Below are 27,115 nucleotides of genomic sequence, written 5' to 3'. Positions count from 1 at the left end.
ATCCACGCATTTTAGATCCTTTCTCATTTTCTCAAAATTGACCTTTCTCAGCTGGAAGCCCCTTCTTCATAATTAATTTGAAACTAGCGGCATTATGATCACTGAGCCCAACTTGTTCCCCTCCACATACTTCTGTCACCTGCCCTGTCTCGTTCCCTTATAGAAGATCCAGTGTTGCACTCTCTAGTTGGTACCTCTAAGTAATGACTTAGAAAACTTTCTTGAACACGGTTGACAACTCCAAGCTATCTCGTCCTTTTAAAGTTTGTGAGTACTAGTCAATATGTGGAAAATTACATTATCCTACTATCATAACCTGAGGTTTCTTGCAGCTGTCTGCTACCTCTCTACAGGTTTGCTCCTCCATTTCTCATTGACTATGTCATACCTCTCCTGTTCTTCAGCTTCACCCCTATAGCCTCAATGGACGAGTCCTCTGGTTTGTCCTGCCTGAGCGCAGCTGTGATATTTTCCCTGATGAGTAATGCCATTCTACCCCACCCCCCACCGTTCTATTATTTATTCTGTTGTAGCAGGAAACCACAGCAGCAGTTGGCTAGCATTCCAGGCACCAAGCGCAACTGGGAGCCAACAGACGGTGCAGCGGCACTGGCCCCAGCAAGCGAATTGGCGGTTGTATGGCTAAGGCAGCATCGGGGGGGGGGGGGGCAGCGTCCCCAAAGTCCTGCACAGCCATCGGCCAGGGGATAGCGCACGGGGAAGAAGGCATTGTAAGGCAAGAAGGGGGCCCGTGCGCAGGAAACCCGCTATTGTTATGCGGGCAGTGATGTCAGTTGATGGGGCAAACGGCAGGGACACCAACAGTATAAAAGCCAGTCTTCAGTCCCAATAAAACAGAGCTAAACCTCACCACACCAATGCGTGTCTTTCTTCAAGTAGCGCGCGGCTACACTGTACTATTTATTGTCATTTAATAGTACAGTGTATTATTGAATGGTTGACCGTTTTGAGTTTTGTGTGCCCGATGGAGATGTTGGGGGGCTGGTAGTCATGGTGGGGAGCTGGCTGATGGAGGACCTCAGTTTTCTTCAGGCTGACTTCCAGGCCAAACATTTTGGCAGTTTACCTATCTCGGCTGCACCATTTCATCAGATGCAAGGATCGACAATGAGATAGATAACAGACTCGCCAAGGCAAATAGCGCCTTTGGAAGACTACACAAAAGAGTCTGGAAAAACAACCAACTGAAAAACCTCACAAAGATAAGCGTATACAGAGCCGTTGTCATACCCACACTCCTGTTCGGCTCCGAATCATGGGTCCTCTACCGGCACCACCTACGGCTCCTAGAACGCTTCCACCAGCGTTGTCTCCGCTCCATCCTCAACATCCATTGGAGCGCTCACACCCCTAACATCGAGGTACTCGAGATGGCAGAGGTCGACAGCATCGAGTCCACGCTGCTGAAGATCCAGCTGCGCTGGATGGGTCACGTCTCCAGAATGGAGGACCATCGCCTTCCCAAGATCCTATTATATGGCGAGCTCTCCACTGGCCACCGAGACAGAGGTGCACCAAAGAAAAGGTACAAGGACTGCCTAAAGAAATCTCTTGGTGCCTGCCACATTGACCACCGCCAGTGGGCTGTTAACGCCTCAAACCGTGCATCTTGGCGCCTCACAGTTTGGCGGGCCGCAGCCTCCTTTGAAGAAGACCGCAGAGCCCACCTCACTGACAAAAGGCAAAGGAGGAAAAACCCAACACCCAACCCCAACCAACCAATTTTCCCTTGCAACCGCTGCAATCGTGTCTGCCTGTCCCGCATCGGACTGGTCAGCCACAAACGAGCCTGCAGCTGACGTGGACTTTTTACCCCCTCCATAAATCTTCGTCCGCGAAGCCAAGCCAAAGAAAAAAAAAAGTATTATTGAATAATAAATAATCATTTATTATTAAGGCAGACAGGCGCCATTAGTGTTGCCCCTTACAGTACGAGAGAAAGAGAAACAAAATACAGTCCTTTCAGAGTCATGGAGAGTCCATGATTTTCCTCCAGTGTTCCTGTAGCCTCTGCAGCACCACAGGTTCCTGTTCTATCGTTGGCAGTCCGAGCTCCAGATGCAAACCTCCAACATTTAGTGCCTGAGGCTCCTTCAGGAGCCCTTCTTGCCCTCAGCACCCTCTTGAATCCCGGCTCTGATACCTGGTTCCCGTGAGCCCATCTCCAGCAGCCCACAGTCCTTGCGTGTCCCACGACTGCAAGTTGCCCGCAGCCTGTGTGGGTCCTTCAGCCGCTGAGCATCTTGCTGATTTGCTGCCGCAGTCACCATCCAGTAGGGTGGTCATTTCTGCTTCTCCTTCACAACTTGGAGTGTTCTCACCATTTCTGGTGCCCTGCTCCCCTGGAGACTGCAACCCCCCTCGTGGCCACTAGCGAGTAGAGGCACTGTCATCTTGGGCACACACCTCCGAGGTTGTAAAATATCACTTGCAAAATTCCCTAAGTTCCTCTAGCCAGCCATTTTAAGCCTGTACATAGCTGCTGGCATTAGGACCAGACGGTTAAATCCTTTGGAGAAACACTGTGTCTCTCTCCCCACCCCTAGGTCCGCACCAGCGGCAGCCCTGTCTTTACAGCTGCTCTGGCAGTGTCGCCATTTTTCTCCTCTAGATTAAGCATTTGGGATTGCATCAGTAACAGTAGGGATTCTTTATTTGTAATAAAGAAGTCTTTTAAGTCACTGGCTCCTAAAATAAACAACAAGATTATTACAAGAGCAAGGCAGCCGTCTTTTGGCCAGTTGTTTTCACCATGGTCAACAATTATAACGCTGCAATAAGATACAAACTCATAAAATCATTAAAATGTACGATTGACTTACCATCAGACGAAACTAGGGTATTGTAAAAAGTCACGGCACATTGTCTTGGAGAGAAGCACGATTGTGAGCCCTTTTGCTGCAGAACACAAAAGATAGATAGAGGCAAGATAGAATGAACATTAAAGAATAAACTCTCAGCATTGAGGATTAGAGTGGACTTCGGTCACTGACAATTTAGATAGAGTGATGGCGGGACAGTAACCCATTTGCAATCATTAAATTGGCTTCTTTTTAATCCCAACGTATTGCACGCAGCAGCTACCATCATCACTTTACAATGGCCAAGATAATCACAAACTAATTAAAAAAGCAGTCATGTCATAACCCCTTTTCGTATGCACTATGGTGCATTATACTGTGTCTCTGCCAGTCACAGAATCATACAGCACGGAACAAGTCCTTGCCCCAACTTGACCATGCTGCCTAAGTTGGCATTCTGGGATAGCCCCATTTACACCATATCCTTCAAAGCCCTTCCTACAAATGAATCAGTCGAATTGTCTTTTGCTTGCCAGAATTATGCCACTACTACAGTTTACGTTGGCAGCCCATTCCAGGCATGGATGGCCCTGATTGAAAATGTCAACCCTCAGATCCCTCTTACATTTCTCCCCTCTCATCTTGAACCTCGATGTTCTTGAATCATCTACCCTGGGGAAAAGGACCAAGAATTTACTCACTGTTTCTTTCAAGGTAAGTAGTAAAAATGGGCTTTCAAAATGCTTTAAATGAATTTGGTGCTTTTTTGGAGTTGTTGAGTGCACACCATTGCAGCACACCTGAATGGGTCCAATCTACTCTAGCTAAAAGTATTTTCAGTTTTCAGTTTTCAATTGAAAAGTATATTTGAATATTTCCCAAACTCTCAGAAGTCCCTTTGACAGTTTAACAGTTTTGCCCAAATCTAGAAAAGTAATTAACTGGCTGCCTTTTTTTAAAACTAACAGAAAGACCACAATCTGTCCGGGTCTACAGAACGTTGAGCGCCGTCACGCTGTCCAGGTCTGCAGCAGAACGTTGAGCGCCGTCACGTTGTCCGAGTCTGCAGCAGAACATCGACCGCCGTCACGCTTTCCGGGTCTGCAGCAGAACATTGAGCACCGTCACGCTGTCCAGGACTGCAGCAGAACAGTGAGCGCCATCACGTTGTCCGGGTCTGCAGCAGAACATCGAGCGCTGTCACGCTGTCCAGGTCTGCAGCAGAACGTTGAGCGCCATCACGTTGTCCGGGTCTGCAGCAGAACATCGAGCGCCGTCACGCTGTCCGGGTCTGCAGCAGAACATCGAGCGCCGTCACGCTGTCCGGGTCTGCAGCAGAACATCGAGCGCCGTCACGCTGTCCGGGTCTGCAGCAGAACATTGAGCGTCGTCACGCTGTCTGGGTCTGCAGCAGAACGTTAAGCGCCATCACGGTGTCCGGGTCTGCAGCAGAACGTTGAGCGCCGTCACGCTGAGCACTGGTGCACCTGAGGGTTGTGTACCCAGCTCACTCCTGTTCACGGTCCCGACCCATGACAGCAACACCAGATCCAATAGTGTCATCAAGTTTGCAGATAACACAATACTTATTGGCCTCATCATCAATGAGTCACATTGCAGAGAAGAGGTGGAAAACTTTGTGTTATGGTGCGAGAATAACAACCCGAGTCTCAAGGTGGACAAGTCAAAAGGAGATGATTGTGGGCATCAGGAAGACTAAGAACAACCACCCTCCACTACAGAGTGAAGAGCACCAAGTAGTTCCTTGAAGTTAACTTAATTAGTGACCTATCCTGTTCACTCTACATCTCCTTGCTTGTCAGGAAGGCGCAACAGCGACTGCACTTCCTGAGAAGACAGAGACAAACAAGACTATCGGCCACCATCCTGTCAACTTTCTAGAGCTTTATCAAGAGCACCCTGGCTGGCTTCATCACAGTGTGGTACGGTTGCTGTAGAGCATTGAATTGAAGGTCAATCCACAGAACCATAACAAAAGCAGAGAGGATCACTGGGGTCTCCCACTCGGCTCCCCTCCCCATCAATGTGATCTACCAGGATCGTTGTCTGAAAGGGCGCACAAAATCATTGAGAACTCCCTCCATCCCGTACAATGGAATCTTTCAGCTGTTCCCGTCAGGAAAGATACAGGAGTATCAGAGCCAGAACCACCAGGTTGAGGAACAGCTTCTTCCCATGGGTAATGAGATTGCTGAACGACTGATGAACTGCTCATACAAACCCTCCAAGACTCTACTACGTATTTAACAATTTTTATTTATTTTATATACATACTGCATGTCAATCTCTTGTGAATGTGTCCTATGTCTATATGTATCTTTGCTGGTTTTTACACTAAGAACTGAAGAACACTGTTTCATCCAGTTGTACTTACACAATTGTCTGATGATAATAAACTTGAACTTGATAAATGATCAGAACAGAAAAACATCAAAAATAGGAAACAACTATTAAGCCGCTCACAGCAGCTTTGCTATACAATGCAACCACAGCTGATCTTTAATCTGTATGTCCCTTGACTTCCCTAACATCCTCGAATTTATCAATCTGTCTTGATGGAGCTAAATGACAGAGCCTCCCCAGCTCTCAGGCTGTGAGTTCCAAAGATTCAGCACTCTCTGGATGAAGAAATTTCTGCTTATCTCAGTTTCGACAGGTCGACTCCTCATTTTGAGACTGTGGCCACTGATTCCAGCCATTCAAACTTGCATCCACCCCGTTGAGTACTCAAGTCTGTACGTTTCATTGAGATCACCTCTCACTCGACTGAACTCCAGATTGCACACGCGGAGTTTCTTTCTACGTTGTTATACAGTTCCCTCCAGAATGTTTGGGATAAAGACACTTTTTTCCCTTTGCTCCACAGTTTTACATCTGTATTTCTGTTCATGAAGTCTTCTGCGGATAGTCATCACGAACACTCCTGCCTCGTGAAGGGTCGTTCTGATCTGCCAGACATATATTTGGGGATTCTTCTTCATTATGATGAGAATTCTTCTGTCATCAGCAGTGGAGATCTTCCTTGGCCTCCCAGAATGAGGTGCTCTTTGCAGTTGTCCTTCTAGAGGGATCTGACTGCCACACTGCTCACCTCACTTCTGGGCTCTCGGCTGGACGAGTCCTTGGGTGTTTGGCTATGTAGTGACTGAGCATTGTGTTACAAAGCTTGGAAATAGGCCCCTTGTCCACCTCAGCTCATTCCATTTGCCTTCACTGTATTTGGCCCACATCCCTTGAAACCTTTCCTTTCCTTATAGCAGTTCAAATTCTCTAAATGCTGTAATTGCACCCACCCCTGCAGCATCCTCTAGCAGCTCATTCCAGGTACCAATCACCCCCTGTGTGGAAAAATATGTCCCTAAAAATATTTCTCCACACTCCTGAATCCTAACATCTCTAGTTTTAGATTCCCCTAACCTGGGATAAAAGATTGTGACCATTTGCCTTATCTAAACCCCCACATGATTTTATAAACTCTTATAGGGTCAGCTCTCCGTTGCTGCCATATCAATTCCCTTTCCCATTCCCACAGCGACCTGTCCATCCACTGCTAGAGGGAGGCTCACTGTTAACTGCAGGAACAACACTATATACCATCTGGGCAGTCTATTATAAGGACACAGAATTTTCCAGTTTTGTGTAAGGCGTCCCCTCCTTCTTCTTGCGAGTAATTTCTAACCTTTTCTCCTCTGCACTCAGCTCCTCAATTTTTGTCCCCTTCCTTACACACCCCCACACATTCTCATCATCCTCTCTTCTTTTTGGTTCCATCCTCCTCCATCCACATTTCACTGACAGGATCACACCCCCTACCCCTCCTTTGGTGCCATCCGATCCAATTTGTCCTTTGTCACTCCCTTCATAGCTTTCATTATTCCTGCACGGGAGGCCTTTGTCTCCACTGATCACCCCTCTACAGCTCCAACCACACCCCATACAACTCATCTTGGAACCATAGAATACTACAGCACAGAAGCAAGCATTTCAACCCTTCTAGACTGTGATGAACCGGTTTTTTTTTGTTGCTTAGTCCAACTCCCCTGCGCCCAGTCCATAGCCCATATCTCTTCCATGTACCTGTCCAAATTTTTAAATGTTAAAATTGAGCCCACATTCACCACCTCAGCTGGCAGCTTGCCCCACACTCCCACCACTCTTCCCCCTAAACTTTCCCCTTTCACCGTTAACCCATATCCACTGGTTTGTATTTCACATACCCTCAGTGGAAAAAGCCTGTCTATATTTATTCTGTCTATCCCCCTCGTAATTTTAAATATCTCAATCAAATCTCCTGTCATTCTACTTCACTCCATGGAATAAAGTCCTAACCTGTTTAACCTTTCCCTGTAACTCAGTTCCTGAAGTCCAGGCAATATCCTAGTAAATCTTCTCTGCACTCTTTCTATCTTAATGATATATTTCCTGCAGTTAGTTGACCAAAACTTCACATATTGATATAGATGACAAATACCAATGTCTTGTACAACTTTACCATAATATCCCCAACTCATGTACTCAGTACTTTGAGAGATGAAGACCAATGTGCCAAAAGCTCTCGTTCCGACCCTATCCACCTGTGGCGCCACTTTCAGGGAATTGTGTACCTGTATTCCCAGGTAACTCTGTTTTACTACACTCCTCAGTGCCCAACCATTTACTGTGGTCATCCTTTCTTGGCTTTCCAAAATGCAGCACCCCACACATGTCTGCATTAAATTCCATCTGCCATTTTTTAGCCAATTTTTCCCACTGGTCCAGATCCCTCTGCAAGATTTGAAAACCTTCTTCGCTGTCCACAACACCTCCAAATTTGTCATCTGCAAATTTGCTGATCCAATTTACCACATTATCATCCAGATCATTGATATAGATGACAAATACCAATAGTCTCAGTACCGGTCCCGGAGGCACAGCACTGGTCACAGGGCTCCAGTCTGAGAAGCAATCATCCACCACTACTCTCTGGTTTCTCCCGTCCAGCCATTGTCGAATCAGGTTCACTACTTCGCCATGAATACCTAGCGTCTTTCTCCACCTATGGCACAATCTTCTTTTTTCCTCTCCACTTACATACTACCTCAAGTAAATCCTTACTAACCAGAGAGCAACTATGGTACATGAGTGGAAAAAAAAGATTGAGGACCATTGACCTATGGTATGCTGGGCTTTATTAATGGAGGGGGTTGAGTTCAGGAGTCAAGAAGTAATGTTGCAGCTTTATAAATCTCTGGTGAGACCACACTGGTGGAAACCTTCCTAAATGACTTGACCAGTGGTACTCACATCAACAGTGATGAAGCCTTTTGAAGGCTGGTACTGAAGCATATCAGCTCCTGTCTGAGCAGCAACATGGATACGTTCCAATTTGCCTATTATAGCAACAGGTCTTCGGCAGATGCCAACTCATTGGCTCTACACAAAGCTCTGGAACACCTGGGCAGTAAAGATGCATATATCAGGATGTCCTTTACCGACGACAGTTCAGTATTCAACATCATCATCCCTCACAAACTGATCAGCAAACTCCAAAACCTGGGATTCGACACCCCACTGTGGAATTGGATCCTGGATTTCCTAACGTCCAGACCACAATCAGTGACCACATCTCCTCCACAATCTCCATCAGTAAAGGAAAACCACAGCGCTGCATTCCTAGCCCCCTTTTATATACTTCTGAGTGTGCAGCTCGGCAAGACAAAAACACCATCTACAAATTCGCTGATAATATCAGGGGAATGGGTTGTATAAAAAGGGGCGATGAGTAAGCACATGGGAGGGAGATTGAAAGCTTGGATGAATGGTGCACCAACAACAACCTCGCACTCAATGTCACCAAAAACTAATGAGCTGATTGTTGACTTCAAGAGGGGAAAACCAGAGGTGTATGATTCAGAGATCATTGGGGGATCAGAGGTGGAGAGGGTGAACAAATTTAGGTTCTTGGGTGTCACTATCCTGGAGGGTCTTTCATGGACCCAACACACTAATAACATCGTGAAGAAAGCTCGTCAGCGCCTCTACTTCCTCAGGAGTTTGCGGAGGCTGGGTATGGGCAGCACAGTTGGCGTGGAGGTTAGTGCAACACCTTTACACCTCCAGCGATTGGAACTGGAATGGGATTCTAATTCTGCCTTGTCAGTTAGGAGTTTGTATGTACTCCTTGTGTCTGCGTGGGTTTTCTCCAGTTTCCTCCCACTGTTCAAAACATACTGGGTGGTGCTGGTTAAGGAAGTGCAAATTGGACAGCAATGGCCTGTAACCGTGCTGTATGTCTAAAAGAAAATGTTTTTAAATGACATCCTAAACCCTGGCAATTTTCTACAGAGGTGTGGTGGAAAATGTGCTGACCGCTGCATCACGGTCTGGACACCAATACCCCTGAGCAGAAAGCCCTCCAAAGGGTAGTGGAGACAGCCCAGGGCATCACAGGCAAAGCCCTCCCCACCATCAAGAACACCTAGAGGAAAAGCTGCCGTCGGACAGCAGCAGCGATCCACACCACACAAAACATGCTCTGTTCTCGCTGCTACCATCAGGGAAGTGGTCGGTGTCACAAGACTCACACCACCAGGTTCAGGAACAGCTGCTACCCCTCCTCTATCAGACTCCTCAAAAACAGACGCAATCATGGACTCATTTAAGCACTCTTACTTTTGCACTTTATTGTTTTTTTTCTCTCTCTGTATTGCATAGTTTGTTTACATTTCTTTATTTGTTTACATGTGTTGGTGGGTACAGTTTATTTCATACTACCAATAAGTGGTAATTCTGTCTCACCTACAGGAAAAAGGATCTCAGGGTTGTATGTGATGTCATGTACGTACTCCAACAATAAATCAGAACTTGAACTTAGAGTATTGTATCCCGTACTTGTCAGCTCATTACAGGAAAGATGTGGAAGCTCTGGAAACGGTGCAGAGGAGATTAACCAGGATGTTGCCTGGATTGGAAAATATAAGGCAAGGTTAGCAGAGCTGGGACTTTCTCTTTGGAGTGAAGAAGGATGAGAGGTGACTTAATTGAGGTTTACAAAATTCTGAGAGGCGTAGATAAGGTGGACAGCCAGCACCTGTTTCCTAAGGTAGGAGTAGCAAACACCAGAGGACATATGTACAAAGTTAAGGGAGGAAAGTTTAGGGGAGACATTAGGGGTAAGTTTTTGTTTTACACAGAGAGTTGCCAGGGATGGTAGTGGAGGCTGAAACATTGGGAGCATTTCATGGACTCCGAGACAGGCACATGGATGAAAGAAAAATAGAGGGTTATGAGCTAGAGAGGGTTTTTTTGGGGGGTAGGTACTGTATATATGGGTTGGCACAATATCATGGACTGAATGGCCTGAACTGTGCTGTGATTTTCTATGTTTTAACTGCTTTTTCCTCTTGCATCTCTCACCCTTTGTCTGGCACCTGTCAATTATCTGCCCCCACCTGTCAGTGAACCCCACCCCCGATCTCCACATCACCCCCCCCCCAAGTTCACTACACCCCTAGTGGCCCCTATTCATTTCTTCCCACCCTCTCCTCATGATACTGGCCCCTCACCCCTCTCAGACTTGATGAATGATTCTGCACCAAAATGTAGACCATCCTTTTTTTCTCCCACAGATGCAGCTCGACCCATGGAGTCCTCCAACTCTACTTTGAGTCATCTAATTTACAACAATTATAATTCCACACATGTGGAAATAAAGTTTTGATCCCAAAAGGGCAGCACTGTGCTTACTTCTTCCACCACTGTCGTGGAGAGATGCTCGTTACGGCATTGGCTCACTGTCTGTTACATACTCAATTAGTTGCACAATTCTGTACCAACATCCCAATGCAGCAGGCCAAATTATAACTTTTAAAAAAAGGATCTCGTCCTATGGAATAAAATAAAATGACCATGTGGAGGGCTCTTGGTTCCAATGTATCATGTCAAGTCATCATGAAAAATTACAGTCACTGGAAATGTTCATATAATATTCTTCTTTTCTGGATTACAATTTTCAATTCTTGAAACTAATAACATGCAAGGTACTATGGAGATTGTACTGATACATTTTAGCAAGTCAGAGATGGAGACAGAGGGAGAGAGAAAAAAGAGAGAATGAGACAGAGCGAGACAGAGACAAAGAGGGACAGAGAGAGCGAGAGAGAGTGAGACCACCTCCCTCTTTCTCTCGCATGTTCCTGTTAACTTGAAATTGCATTTGAATTACTCCTAATATAATGAAAAACAATTGCAAAAACAAGGGAGTATTTGCACTGTCAAACATCACTTTTAAGTTGGAAGACAAAGCTAAAGAATGATAAAGGCCCTTAAATTTATATATAAACATAATATGCAAAAGAATTATAGTGCCTTTTTTTTAACCAGGAATTCAACCAACACGTTGACATGCCAAGCTACAACAATGCTTCTCAGTTATTTTTTCACTAATGTTTGGATAAGCCTCTCCAATGCAAAAGGATTCATAATCTAAATATTCTTATAAACAAGTAATTTATTTAGAGACACAGCACCCTTCTGGCCCACGAGCCTGCACCACCCAATTACACCCATGTGATCAATTAACCTCCTAACCCCGCATGTCTTCGGAATGAAAAGTGAAGGTTATGCCAGCACGAGAACAAAAAGGAGGGAGATGTCATCATTCTTTCTTTTTTCTCCTCTTCTTTCTTTGGCTTGGCTTCGCGGACGAAGATTTATGGAGGGGTATGTCCACGTCTGCTGCAGGCTCGTTGGTGACTGACAAGTCCGATGTGGGACAGGCAGGCACGGTTGCAGCGGTTGAAAGGTAAAATTGGTTGGTTGGGGTTGGGTGTTGGGTTTTTCCTCCTTTGCCTTTTGTCAGTGAGGTGGGCTCTGCGGTCTTCTTCAAAGGAGGTTGCTGCCCGCCGAACTGTGAGGCGCCAAGATGCACGGTTTGAGGCGATATCAGCCCACTGGCAGTGGTCAATGTGGCAGGCACCAAGAGATTTCTTTAAGCAGTCCTTGTACCTCTTCTTTGGTGCACCTGTCTCGGTGGCCAGTGGAGAGCTCACCATAGAACATGATCTCGGGAAGGCGATGGTCCTCCATTCTGGAGACGTGACCCACCCAGCGCAGTTGGGTCTTCAGCAGCATGGATTCGGTGCTTGCGGACTCTGCCAGCTCGAGTACTTCGATGTTGGTGAACATTCCAATGAATGTTGAGGATGGAGCGGAGACAACGCTGATGGAAGCGTTCTAGGAGCCGTGGGTGATGCCGGTAGAGGACCCATGATTCGGAGCCGAACAGGAGCGTGGGTATGACAACGGCTCTGTACACGTTGATCTTTGTGTGTTTCTTCAGGTGGTTGTTTTTCCAGACTCTTTTGTGTAGTCTTCCAAAGGCGCTATTTGCCTTGGCGAGTCTGTTGTCTATCTCTTTGTCGATCCTTGCATCAGATGAAATGGTGCAGCCGAGGTAGGTAAACTGGTTGACCGTTTTGAGTTCAGTGTGCCCGATGGATATGTGGGAGTCATATCACACCACTAATCACCATCCCAGACTTGGATGGATCGTATCTGACTGGCAGTGCTGCTCCATCAGATATAGCAGTGCTTTTGCGCATCCCAAAAGTTCATGTCATCTCGTGGCCTTGTGACAAAATGCAGGCAAGTTAACATCCTATTGAAATTCACAAGCTGCTGTTTATATCAGCATCTTGTCACTCACCGTTTACCAGACATTTAGCAGAGTCAACCTCAAACAACTGTCTATAAAAATGGGTTTGGAGGGGTTGGGAAGGGGAAGGGAAGGGAGGGGGCAAAATGCCACTCTGTATATTTAAGAGGGAAATGTTTGTATGTATTTTGATTGATATGGTTCACAGTGTGAATTTTTTAAAAATTGTACAAGAGTATATCAGAAGCCGAGTTTTGGTCAGACAGAATCTTTACCCCAGGATAAGAGTGTCACACACGTTTAAGGTGAGGGGGAGGAATGCTCAAGAAGATGTGCGGGCCAAATATTTTTACATAGAGAGTAGTAAGTGCCTGAAACGGACTGCTGGGACTTGTGGTGGTAGCAGCAAGTAAAATCCACTTATCCAGCATCTACCAATCCCTATAGGTGCCGAATAAGTACGTATAAACAATTTCTAAAAGAACTTCAAACTCTTGAGTATCAGTGTCGTCATTTTTATGCACATGAAACTAAATACAGAGACCAAAATGTCCCTTCCACTTTGTGGATTCAGCTATATTTTTGTCTGCATATGAATATGCACAATTTTTGGTGTAAGTGGCTTAATCAGCAATTTACAAGATTACGAGAGATATAGACAGAGTGGATGCGACTTGTGTTTTTACACTTAGATAAATACGAGAGGTCGTAGTTTTAAGCTGAAATGGGAAAGGTTTAGGGGGGACATTAGGCGAAAGTTCTTCACTCAAGAGTGGTGGGATTGTGGAATGGGCTGCCATCTGATGTGGTGAATGCAGGCTCGATCTTGAGTCTTAAGAATAAATCGGATAGATACATGGATGGGAGAGACCTGGAGGGTTATGGAATGGGAGCAGGTCAATGGGACTAGTGGAATAATGGTTGGCACAGCCTAGAAGGGCCGAATGGCCTGTTTTCTGTGCTGTAGCATTCTATGGTACTATGGACTCTACATGGTTGGGCAGTGTTTGAAAATGAAGAAAGCAAATTTTTCATTCCCTTTCCAGAATTAACCCAGCAGTATTTCTAACGGTAGGTTTGCTGTAATCCACAAAATGATTCAGCTGATCTAACATCCCAGCAGGGCCCATTACTAATCATTTCCCTGGTTCATCATTTTACCAGCTTCTCATTACCAACTCCTGAATGGAGGCTGTTCTGTTTGATCCAAGGTATCATTATTCAACCACAATACCTGCGTATAGTGATTTATACACAAATGTCACAATATTGATCGTTCCCTGGTTCACCAATTCCCCACTGGCCCCTGTCCAACACCTCCCACCTTCTGCTGGTTCCAGTGGAAATCTCTCCTCTGAACCCAAAATATTGACAATTCTTTTCTTCTCACTGATGCTGCTCAAGCAGCTGAATGCCTCCAGCAAATGGTGTGAGTCAACACCTGATATTTGCCATAAATGCAGCCATATTTATTCCATCATGAGAGCTCCAGTCAACAAAGAGCTTCTCAAGCTCACCCCGTCTTCCAGTACCAGGTCCACAGACCCCGCTGGTCAAAGTTCTTCAAGTGCACATCCAAATACATGTACTTTTAAAATGTGATGAGGTTTCCTGCCTCAACCAGACTTAAAGTCAATGAGTTCCAGACCCAAACCACTCTCTGGATGGAAAGGTACGATTTCATCTCGCCTTTAATCTATCAATTACATGAAATCTATGTCCTCTGGATTTGACCCTTCTGTTTAAAGAAATAGATCGTTTTCATTTACTCCATCTTGGCTAATCATAACCGCAGTTAAGCCTCCTCCTCAACTTCTGGGTAACATTTTTTTTTTATAAACACACTGTGTTCCAGGAAATTATTCCAATTTTCCTGGAACACATGCTGTGTAAAAAGCTCAGAACGGGAATGAGGGTGCCATTCCCATTCCGACATTTTACCTCCTAGATCCTTCGTCATTTTACCGGAACGCCTGCAGTCTACCAAGGGGCTAATGAATACAACATCGAGATGACCTGCAATGATGCATTAAGCGCACGACATTGCAGCGCGCAATTTTCAAAGCAGACATTAAGTTATCAGCATCAGACAGGTCATGGAGTCAGGCATGATGTGCATGAAATTAACCTGCTAATACATAGTCACCGCTAGCATTGAAAGCACCTCGGGATCAACAGCCATTTTCCTCTGTTTGAAGGACATGTCAGGCGTGTATGATTCAGGATTCAGTCAACGCAGTTGTGGTACATGTTCCACATCGCGGTCAATGTCCCACCTCTTTACATACATAGCTCGTGGTCAGAAAAGGAGATTTGTGGTTTTCGTTTTTCCTGCGTGATCGACCACTGCCGGGATGTCAGGAGACTCTACCGAAGAGTAAAATCCCGTGAAGTCCATGTGAGAAACACTATTGACAACAATCCTAAAGGAAAACATCACCAATGTCTTATTATCAAACCAGTCTATCAGCTTGTCAGGCAACCTTAGAGAATACATTTCATGGACGTTTTGCTCTTCCACACCAGTCAGTGTCTCCCTAATTATTGCTTTCTCCTTTGTCTTGTTGCACCTCCCCAAATGGTTTCAACTCATTTCTCTGGATCAAACTCCATTTGCCACAGCCCACAAGTTGCTCAATCACATGTCCAATTTTTGTATCATTAGTAAAGGTCTTTATTATCTCCCTTAAATGCAGGTCTAAATCATGAATGTAGATTGTGAAAAACAGTGGACAAATGGCCAGGCTCTGTCAAAGAACATGGTAACAACCTCCCTTCTTGGGACAAAGCCAATTTTGGCTCCAATCTTCATTTGCCTCTTTCACTTTATTGATTAGCATTCTACGTGAGATCTTTACATTTAAATTTAAATTAAATTAAACTTTTAATTTTTTAAAAATTTTATTTAATTTAAATTTAGACACAGCACAGTAACAGGCCATTTCGGACCATGACCCCGTGCCACCCAATTAACCTTCAACCCCCCCCCACCAGTACATTTTGTCAAAATGCTTACTACAACAATGTACTGTCTTCAAACCACCTTGTTACCTCTTCAAAAATGTGAATAAAAGTGTTTATTTATTATTGTCATATGTACTTAAGATCCAGTGAAAACTTTTCCTTTGGTAACGATTCAAAGGCAGCTGTCAGCCACCCCCTCCGGCGCTATCTAAAGGAATGTTTTGCAGGAACCCAGAATTTTTCCTAGGCTTCCACGACTCCATATTCATTTTACTAATCCATGTCCTTTTAAAAACAGATTCATACAATACCAAAAAAATGGATTCCAAAATTTGCCCATCATCTAAATTTAGGGAAGCTTGGTCAGTGCAACGGTGCCAGCGACTTGCATTTGAATCTGCCGCTGACTTCAAGGAGTTTCTACATTGCCCTCCCCCTTCCCCTACCCCCCCCTCCCGTGTCCACATGGGTTTCTTCCGAGTGGTCTAGGTTCCTCCCACATTCCAAAGACTTCTGAGGTTAGTAGGCCCATTGGTGACGAGGGCATATTTGAGCAGCATGGGCTTGTGGAATCTGCAGCTAGATCCTTGACCTCCTCATCAGAGGGACCACGGTCAGTACGAATTAGAAACAGCATCTCCTAGTCACTGACAATTGGCACAGGCACTTCTCAAGGATGCAAGCTTAGCCCACTGCTCGACTCGCTCGACATCCATAAAAATCTGACTGTGGCCAGGCACAATTCCAAATTTGCCAATGACACCACGGTGGTCGGCAGAATAACAGACGGCAATGAGGAAGCAGACAGGAGTAAGGCAGATCAGCTGGTTGAATGGTGTCACACCAACAACCTTGCACTCAATGCAAGCAAAACTAAGGAACTAATTGTAGACTTCAGGAGATTTTTTTAAAAATCAGAACACAAATCAGCCCTCATTGAGGGGTCAGCAGTGGAAAAGGTTAAGAATTCAAATTCCTGGGTATCAACAACTCTGAAGATCTGTCCTGGACCCTCCATGTTGATGCAGTCATCAGTGGCTACACTTCATGAGGAGTTTGAGATTTGATGCGTCACCAAAGGCTCTTGCAAATTTCTATAGTCATACCGTGGAGAGCATTCTGACTGGTTGCATTACTGACTTGTATGGAGGAGCCAATGCACAGGACAGGAAAAGACTACAGAGTGTTGTAAACTCAGCACCACCATCACAGGCATCAGACTTCATTCTTTTAACCACATCTACAAGAGAAGGTATCTTAAGAGAGCAGCCTCTACCTTCAAGGACCCTGTGACAAGGCCATGCCCTCCTCACTGCTTCTATCGGGAAGACAAACACCCAATTGTACAAGGACAGCTTCTTTCCCTACGCCATCAGATTTCTGAATGGACAATGAACCACCTCACTTTCTCTTCTTTGCACCAATTTATTTTTTTAATGTAATCTATAGATATATTTTCACTGTAATACTGCTGCAAAACGACAAATTTCGTAGCATATTCATGACAATAAAACGCTAATTCTGGGCCAGACGAGCCGATGACTGTGCTGCATCTCTACATTAAAAAAAATTAACTAACTAGTCTTTAATTACTTATTACATTCCTTCCTCCCTTTTTAAACAAATGTTCACAACCTTTCAATCCTTTCACATCACACTTGAAGCCAAGGAGGGTCAAAAAAAAGGAGGGTCTGCAGAAATTTAACAGGGTTTCCAATATCATACCAAACCTCCGCAAATTCCTGAGGAAGTAGGGGTGCTGACGTGCCTGATATTATCTCTCTAAACCTTCACCAACCTTTTATCTCAATGTAAACAATGAATTTGTACCAGCCTTTACAGCTTCCTCTGCCAACTTATTCAATATACGGTACTCACTGTCCCTTCTCAATTTAAATCCATTCTAGTTCTAGTCCTCTGGGGAAAAGACTGTGACCATTCATCTTATGTAAACATCTTGTGGTTCATCTCTTCAAGGTCACCCCTCAGCCTCAGCCTCCCAAACTACAGTGGAAAAATGCTTCAACTCAAGCCTTCCAGGCCAGGCAACACCCAGGTGACTCTTATCTGCATCCTTGCCATCTTAATAACATCCTTCCTATTAATGAATAACCAGAACTGCACATAATATATAGATCCCAGAAAGATGTTGCAAAAAAATACTCCAGCTTTGTAAGAACAGTATCCATTTAAAGGGTCAACAACTAGTGCAACTCAACGCTTCAGGCACTAAGTAAGTTCCAAATAGGATTCACGATACATATGGTTTTATTCGTACGTCATATAAATTCATCTCTTGAATACAACACAATAACCATTTTCACAATGCAGGCGAGTGGTGAACTTGCATTGCCTCAGTGAAATTCCCGAGAATTCAGAACCTCCCAGGCCTTTCACACCGCGGTCCAAATTCCCAGGAATTCTCCCTCCCTCCTCAGCAATTTGGGGGTGGACTGCCCCCGCCCCCAACCGATGGCGTGTTACACACTCACAGGTGTAAATTCACCCCCTACCCCCACCCCCGCCCATCAGTCCTTCATTCGCCTGCCACTGGAACCACTCTGGGAAATCCAGCTGCGCGAGGGGTTATGGTTAACGAGGGTGGCCATTCATCCCGCATTGGGCTGCTGTTGCGACACACCGAAGAGGCCCACTGTTCTCTGGTGTTAAATATCTTTTAATTTTAATTGCCGACATGACACAGAACACAAGCGCTGATGTCACGAGGCTTCCCTGCTTGTTCATTTGCCTTTTCGCACTGCAAGAAAGGGTGGTCCAGGAAGATTTTCTGGGGGTACAGCCCTACCTACGAAGTAGGGCCATAGACCCATTTAAAATTACCAGGATGACCTTTTCACCCCGCAGGTTCACGGGAGGGTTCCCGGGAAAATTTCCCGGAGAATCTTCACTTTACACTGCGGTGAAAAGGCCTAGTGTTTTAAGAGGAGAGAGCTCCGTGTTTACCTACTAAAACAATGCAAATTAAATGCTTCCGGATCCAAAGTATTTGTGGTAATCCAACCACTGAACTGTTTGTGACTGCCTGTGCCTGTCTGCATTTCTACCTGCCGACTGCAAGGAGGTAACCTGGGAGATTGGCTACACCTATTCCCTGCCAATCACTGGCCCCACATAAAGGCTCACTCAGGCCCTTGCATAGGCAATAGAGCAGACGAAGCCAGAAGGGAAACTGAACCTTGTGTACCAGTTTTAAGCTAATTAAAGCCTGTTGTACAGCCTTTGTAGTTTGAGCTTAATTTTAAAGAACCATGGAGACATTTTGCAGCATAGAAAAGCTGGATATCAACCCCCAGCGCCCAGAAGCTTCAGCTTATTTTGAGACCTGGAACCATGCAATCAGGGAAATCCTCCACATTCAGATTGAGGTCATCAATTCAGACCAAAGAGACTCATGGTCCTGTGCACAAAACTGGGCCCCTTCGCATTCCAGGCAATCTGTGACAGCACTGAGTGAAAACCAGTGATGGCGATCTTGGAAAACATCTACCAGCCTCCAGCAAATATACTCTACTCCAGGTACCTGCTTAGCATCAGGCTACAACAGCCGGGTGAGATAGTAGAGGCTTACCTTGTGGCACTGCGTGAACTAGAGTGCCCATGCATGACCAAGACTTGGTGACCGCTGGGGAAGTGGAGCGACTCATCTGGGATGTGTGTGTGCAAGGCTTGCAATCAAGGGTGACCCGACAGGGACTCCTGGAAGGACGCTATGCCTTTGATGCTTGCCTGCCTTCACCACCAGCCTGGCTAACACAGACAACCATCGCTGCAATGAGACCCTTCTGTGGAGAAGCAATCACCGCCGCCGACGTATTCGCCGCTGTAAGTACTGTAGGACCAGGTGTGGGTCTGACAGACACTCCCAGAAGAACTGCCCCGCAAGGAACTCACATTTCTCCCGATGCGGTAAGAAAGGACACTCTCCTAAGGTGTGCCTCTCCAAACCTGCCAGGAAAGCTGCGGCCCTCCGTGACCAGTCGGAAGCCCCCCTCAATCCTCTGGGCGCTTCCATGTGCGTTTATTGGGCCACGCCATTGCTCCGTCCATCATTTGCACCCACACCGATGACATCACTTCCAGCTTGGCCGTCGAACCACGCTGCCGCCACGTGCTCCCCTCGGGCATCGCCATCTTAGATTGTCTGATTTCCACCCACACCGAACTCATCACTTCCGCGTCGCTGACCCGACAACGTGGTCAACATGTGCACGCACAGCCAGCCCCTGACTGCGCACTTGTCGCACCCCACGCTGGCACACGCAACATACCAGACCCACCAGTCTGCACAGATGATGATGCCCTCTACTATCCTGGCAAATCGGGACTGCACCTACCAACCGCTACTTGCCACCGTCAGCTTGGAGCAATGACTCGGACCCTGAGTCCAGCACGCTATCGGAAAGCATCCCCCATGGACTCAGGTGCTCAACGATGGCCATCGCTGTCAACAGGAAGGTGAGAGAGGGGAGTGGGCCACCGAAAGCTAGAGTGACACTGCGGAGAGGGCACTAGAAATCTAGTCTGAGGATAACTGGGGCACAGAGCTGTGGCATGACTGCCTAGTGACCGCCCCTGCCCCACCTGCGGACTGTCAACACTATGGGTATTCCCCTCCCTCCCTCTTCAACCACCTGATGCCAGACTGCAAGCCCATTGTAGAGAGCAGGCATTACTGTGCAGTTGATAGTGCCTTCATCAAGGCCGAGGTACAACGCAATGCCTTTGATGCTTGCCTGCCACCTCTGCCAGCCTGGCCAACGCAGACGACCGTCGCTGCAGGGGTAATAGAGCAAAGGGGGTCATGACCCAGTGGTCAGAGGGGACAGTAAACCGAGGATGGTCATCAACTACAGTCAGACCATCAACCGGTACACCTAGCTGGATTCCTACCCACTGCCCCGTATTGCTGACATGGTCAACGAGATAGCCCAGTACAGGGTTTTCTCCACCATTGACCTAAAGTCGGCCTACCACCAGCTCCCCATCCAGGCCTGGGATAAGCCCTATACTGCCTTTGAGGCTGATGGGCGCCTTTACCAGTTCTGCCTGGCCCCTTTTGGGGTCACAATGGAGTCTCCGTATTCCAGAGGGAGATGGTAGACCAACAAAACCTAAGACCAACCTTCCCATACCTGGAAAATGTCACCTTCTACAGCCACAACAAACAGAACCATGATGCCAACCTGGAGAAGTTCCTCCAGACAGCAGAGGCATTAACTCTCACCTGCAATAGGGAGAAGTGCATGTTCAGCACCACCCACCTCACCATCCTTGGGTGCATCGTGGAACATGGAGTCATTGGTCCTGACCCCGAACGCATGTGCCCCCTGATGGAACTCCCACTCCCTCACACACTCAAGGCCCTGCGCAGGTGCCTAGGGCTGTTTTCCTACTATTCCCAGTGGGACCCCGGTTCTCAGACAAGGTCCGCCCAATGACCCAAACCTCCACACCGAAGTGCAAGCAACCTTCGCCCACATCAGACAGGACATCACCATCGCCTCTGACGTTACCCTTGCTGCCACCCTCAATCAAGAGGGCCGATCCATGGCCTTTTGCTCCTGAACCCTCCATGGTTCATAGCTCGGGCACTCCATCAAAAAGGAACCCCAGGCAATCATGGAAGTGGTCCTCCATGGGCACCACTACCTGGGAGGCAGGAGATTCACCCTCCTCACAGACCAGTGCGCAGTGGCCTTCATGTTCAGCACCACCCCCTTCTTCCACCTAGCATAGGCCAATGTAATAAAGGCCACTCGGTCCTTTGAACTACTCAGCATCGACTTTAAGGGGCCACAACCTTCCACAAATAAGAACATCTATTTCCTCTCAGTTATAGATGAATATTCCTGTTTCCCAGTCGCCATCCCTTGCCCCGATACCTCCACCACCTCCATTATAAAGGCACTGGTGCAGATCTTTACCATGTTCGGATACCTGGCTTTCATCCAGTGACTGGGGGGTCCAGCTTCATGAGTGAGGAGCTGCACCAGTATGGTGATGCGGGGCATCGCATCTAGTAGCACAAATGGCTACAACCCCAGGGGCAACGGGCAGGTAGAACAGGAGAACAGGACAATCTGGAAGTCAGTCCTCCTGGCCCTTAGATCAAAGGGATGGCTCAACTAATGGCAGGAGGCCCTTCCAGAGGTGCTCCATGCCATATGGTCACTCTTATGTATGGCTACAAACCAGACCCCTCACGAATGCCTCTTTTCCTTCCACCGGAAATCATCGATGGGAGTCTCACTGCTGGCATGGCTGACGTCTCCGGGACTAGTCCTCCTCCGTAGACACAGGAGGACTCACAAATCGAACCTCCTGGTCAATCAGGTACACCTTCTCCGTGACAACCCACATTACACCTAGGTGGCGAACCCCAATGGATGTGAGGACACTGTCTCGACTTGGGACCTGGCACCAGCAGGAGCCCATCACGGGCACCCCTTGCACCCCTTCCCAGAGCCGACATTCTCTCCTCTCCCACCATCGACCACGGGACCCCGCTGCCTGCGGACCCACCCCAGACCTACACCCCCTCGCTGCCATGCAGCACCCCGCCCACACCCCCGCTCGCACCCCCAGCCACCCCGACAACCCCTGTTTGTGAGCAAGATGTTATGAGGTTTTTTTTTTGAAGTTACAGGATTTACAAGGTTAAAGTGGGCTGCAATTTACTGTAGCTTTCTAACAGGGACTACTCTGCATAGTAAACTACCCTATCACCAGATGCCACTGAAGGAGAAGCTGCTCACATAGTTCAGTCAGGCCTGATTGTTGTGGCCTTTCCCACATTTCCCTCGTCTTTCCAGAGAAGCAGAAGGGAAATTTGCACTCATGTGCCTCTCAAACTGCCCTTGTCAATGTTGTGCGTTTTCAATGCTCGGAGGCTTTTCCTGAAAAGATGACGTACACAGCAGTGGACATTGATATTTAAATTTGAACTAAAAGAAAAAATGCCGGTAGAGGACCCATGATTTGGAGCCGAACAGGAGTGTGGGTATGACAACGGCTCTGTATATGCTTATCTTTGTGAGGTTTTTCAGTTGGTTGTTTTTCCAGACTCTTTTGTGTAGTCTTCCAAAGGCGCTATTTGCCTTGGCGAGTCTGTTGTCTATCTCGTTGTCGATCCTTGCATCTGATGAAATGGTGCAGCCGAGATAGGTAAACTGGTTGACCGTTTTGAGTTTTGTGTGCCCGATGGAGATGTGGGGGGGCTGGTAGTCATGGTGGGGAGCTGGCTGGTGGAGGACCTCAGTTTTCTTCAGGCTGACTTCCAGGCCAAACATTTTGGCAGTTTCCGCAAAACAGGACGTCAAGCGCTGAAGAGCTGGCTCTGAATGGGCAACTAAAGCGACATCGTCTGCAAAGAGTAGTTCACGGACAAGTTTCTCTTGTGTCTTGGTGTGAGCTTGCAGGCGCCTCAGATTGAAGAGACTGCCATCCGTGCGGTACCGGATGTAAACAGCGTCTTCATTGTTGAGGTCTTTCATGGCTTGGTTCAGTATCATGCTGAAGAAGATTGAGAAGAGGGTTGGTGCGAGAACACAGCCTTGCTTCACGCGTTGTCTCCACTCCATCCTCAACATTCATTGGAGCGCTTTCATCCCTAACGTCGAAGTACTCGAGATGGCAGAGGTCGACAGCATTGAGTCCACGCTGCTGAAGATCCAGCTGCGCTGGGTGGGTCACGTCTCCAGAATGGAGGACCATCGCCTTCCCAAGATCGTGTTATATGGCGAGCTCTCCACTGGCCACCGTGACAGAGGTGCACCAAAGAAAAGGTACAAGGACTGCCTAAAGAAATCTCTTGGTCCCTGCCACATTGACCACCACCAGTGGGCTGATATCGCCTCAAACCGTGCATCTTGGCGCCTCACAGTTTGGCGGGCAGCAACCTCCTTTGAAGAAGACCGCAGAGCCCACCTCACTGACAAAGGGCAAAGGAGGAAAAACCCAACACCCAACCCCAACCAACCAATTTTCCCCTGCAACCGCTGCAACCGTGTCTGCCTGTCCCGCATTGGATTTGTCAGCCACAAACGAGCCTGCAGCTCTATAAATCTTCGTCAGCGAAGCCAAGCCAAAGAAAAAAAAAAGAAAAAATGTACAAACCTAAAATTAATCATCTGCAAAGAATTACTGTGATTTTTGTGTCATCACACAGAAAACAGACAAGCACTCATGAAATAGTGCAGAATGTTTATTTTACTGTCTTGGGGATTAAATAATTACAGCTGCCTACAATAGGACCATTTTATTTTCCAAATGCTGCTTTAGATTTCCACTGTGTATTCTCATTTGCTCTAGTGCATGTACGCTGCTATTTAAAAAACAGTAAAATTACAGCTAAGAGTATAAAAATGAGCAATGGTTCCAACCAGTACACAAAAGTAAAGCAAGAGGCAGCTGACATTTCGGGCCTGAGCCCTTCGTCAGGATTGCGTCAGTGGCTAAGAATTTGTTTCAGATCAGAGACCTTTCATCACAATTGGAAGAGAGCAAAAATGCACAGGGTTTAAAACTGCAGATGAGAGGAGTATGCAGAAAACAAAAGGATGCACATTTCCGTCAGGATAAAGACCAGAATTATCAAAGTACTGTTGTTAGCTTTGGAGGGGGCGAGGTGATCTATGGCAAGAAATCCTAAACAACAGAGAAAGCCGGAACTTTCCAATGGGCCAGACACTATTTGGGAAGAGAGTCCGAGTGCACATCACAAGATTGGCCAGTTCCAAACTGAACAGAAAAAGTTGGTTTCCAATATGATGAGGCGCTGTCCCTCGAACATACACTGGAATATACTAGAACAGTCCAAGAGGCCAAATGGAGAGATCAGAGAGGGGAAGTAGCGAGAGATTTTCCAGGTGAACCAAAGAGACCTTCTGCAATGTGGTCACCCAGCCTCCACATCGTGAACACAGATTGCAAGCCGTGCAAGTGAACTACTCCTTGGCGTGGTAGTACTGTTTGGGTTTCAGGACGGTAGTAAGGGACAAGGTGAAATAAAGGGCAAGATTAGACTATTTGGAAATTCCTCTGGTTCATTTATTGGTCTGGATCGTGGTCCACAACACTGATGCTTTGGCATCCAATTCACAAAAACTCACAGGTTTCTCCTTTTAAAGCCAATGGGGATCAGTTCCCCTCCCTTTAAAATGACTGGGTTGACTGAACTGTTTATTACTGTGAACAAATGGAAGTAAAGGTGATGGGGCATTAATGGGAGTAACCCCTCCCTACCCTAAAGATCCACTAATCAATCAACCCATCACTTACAGTTTTTAGACTGCAAGCGTGTAACAGCACAATCAAGGAATTTTGCCCCTACACGGACAGTCTAAAAAGGGATGTGCAGGAATTTTGAGTCAATTCCTGTCCCGTGATTTATCCTGCAGGACCCCTACAACTTTTTGGAGGAAGCCTGCAGTGTAAATTGTACCGTAAAAATAATTGACGGTCATCCACTCTACTGCACGTCCAACCACTGGGACTGTTGCACTCAGGGACTTGCAGTCTAAAAAGGCACCCAGTGTGATCGATCACACAGGCATATGAGAAACAGAAGTACCTTCACAGAAATTGCTCGAGACAAAAATTGAGAACAAAGAACATTTATTATACAACAATGCAAACTTGGGTGCTTCCCCTTACCCTGGGAATACACACCTCCACTGGGGCTCACCCAACTTTTATACAGTTGATTTCAGTATAGAAATACCCTCCCCCTTACATTCTTCTACCTCCTGGATGAGTTTGGCATTAGGCAATGCTGTCTGCCTACGTGCTGTTTCTGTGAACTTGGAGGACCAGGGGGAATCCTGTCGGTGTCCCATCATGTCATTGTCCTATTTCACACCTTCCAGACTCTCAGGGCTTACTAACTTCTTATATGCAGAACTTGCTAATTCTGTCTAAAAGGCTAGAAGACCCTTATCTTATTCAGACTAACTTTACTTCCAACATTCTATTATTTATCCTTATCCTATTCATACTGGCTTTATTCATTACACATATATCCATACTAGTTTTCTTCATCTTTCATATTTTCATATTAGTTTTACTCATCTCTCACAGGCAGTAATTATATTATTTTTTTCCATGATTTTCCCAACATTGCAGTCTTAAAAACATACGTGTTTGTTCTTCTTCTTTGGCTTGGCTTCGCGGACGAAGATTTATGGAGGGGGTAAAAAGTCCACGTCAGCTGCAGGCTCGTTTGTGGCTGACAAGTCCGATGCGGGACAGGCAGACACGATTGCAGCGGTTGCAAGGGAAAATTGGTTGGTTGGGGTTGGGTGTTGGGTTTTTCCTCCTTTGCCTTTTGTCAGTGAGGTGGGCTCTGCGGTCTTCTTCAAAGGAGGTTGCTGCCCGCCAAACTGTGAGGCGCCAAGATGCACGGTTTGAGGCGTTATCAGCCCACTGGCGGTGGTCAATGTGGCAGGCACCAAGAGATTTCTTTAGGCAGTCCTTGTACCTTTTCTTTGGTGCACCTCTGTCACGGTGGCCAGTGGAGAGCTCGCCATATAACACGATCTTGGGAAGGCGATGGTCCTCCATTCTGGAGACGTGACCCACCCAGCGCAGCTGGATCTTCAGCAGCGTGGACTCAATGCTGTCGACCTCTGCCATCTCGAGTACTTCGACGTTAGGGATGAAAGCACTCCAATGGATGTTGAGGATGGAGCGGAGACAACGCTGGTGGAAGCGTTCTAGGAGCCGTAGGTGGTGCCGGTAGAGGACCCATGATTCGGAGCCGAACAGGAGTGTGGGTATGACAACGGCTCTGTATACGCTTATCTTTGTGAGGTTTTTCAGTTGGTTGTTTTTCCAGACTCTTTTGTGTAGTCTTCCAAAGGCGCTATTTGCCTTGGCGAGTCTGTTGTCTATCTCATTGTCGATCCTTGCATCTGATGAAATGGTGCAGCCGAGATAGGTAAACTGGTTGACCGTTTTGAGTTTTGTGTGCCCGATGGAGATGTGGGGGGGCTGGTAGTCATGGTGGGGAGCTGGCTGATGGAGGACCTCAGTTTTCTTCAGGCTGACTTCCAGGCCAAACATTTTGGCAGTTTCCGCAAAGCAGGACGTCAAGTGTTTGTTGCAATTATATTAAATCTCAACAGTCTACCCTGATTCTAGCCCTGCAACCTTCCAAACCACATTCCACAATGAGTGGATTCAACTCACACTACTTGCATGAGCCATCCTCCCTCTACTTCACCAATACTGGAACTGCCTTGAGTACTCCAGCATTCCTACTCCCGCCCCAAAGGCTCACACTTTCAGCAGCTGGGTCAAATGGGCCTTGGCCCACATTGGTGACACCTGCATCTAAACCACTCAGTGGTGGGTTTCATAATTCTTTTGATGTTGCAAAGGTCCAAGACCTTGCTGTTTTCCCACATCTTGACTCTTCCCTTAAGCCTTACTGGTCTTCTATTACATTGAAACCTGGAATAAGACACCCATGATGTTCACCGATGTGTTTATAACCATGGGGGCACTGACTCTCACACACAGCTCTTTCCATCAAGTTTTTGATATTAACCAGTTTAACCAAATAAAGGTAATTTTGGACTGAAGATTCAGTACTCAAGTTATAGAAGTAAAATTAACAAAACTCAGTTTGCCTGGAAGAATGCAACAATTTCTA

General features: G+C 46.6%; 1 protein-coding gene across 2 annotated transcripts in view; it reads right to left on the bottom strand.

Moving 5' to 3' along the window:
- Window positions 1-27,115, bottom strand: part of LOC138758141 (calcium uniporter protein, mitochondrial-like) — a 143,572-nt gene that overhangs the window by 49,598 nt on the left and 66,859 nt on the right. For both annotated transcript variants that reach the window (XM_069926654.1, XM_069926655.1), the window contains exon 2: window positions 2,844-2,919. In XM_069926654.1, the coding sequence (XP_069782755.1) occupies window positions 2,844-2,919 (76 nt within the window). The remainder of the gene's footprint in view (window positions 1-2,843; window positions 2,920-27,115) is intronic.

Source organism: Narcine bancroftii, chromosome 3 (assembly GCF_036971445.1).
Source record: "Narcine bancroftii isolate sNarBan1 chromosome 3, sNarBan1.hap1, whole genome shotgun sequence".
NCBI lineage: Eukaryota > Metazoa > Chordata > Chondrichthyes > Torpediniformes > Narcinidae > Narcine > Narcine bancroftii.
This window is presented reverse-complemented; position numbering and strand designations above follow the sequence as displayed.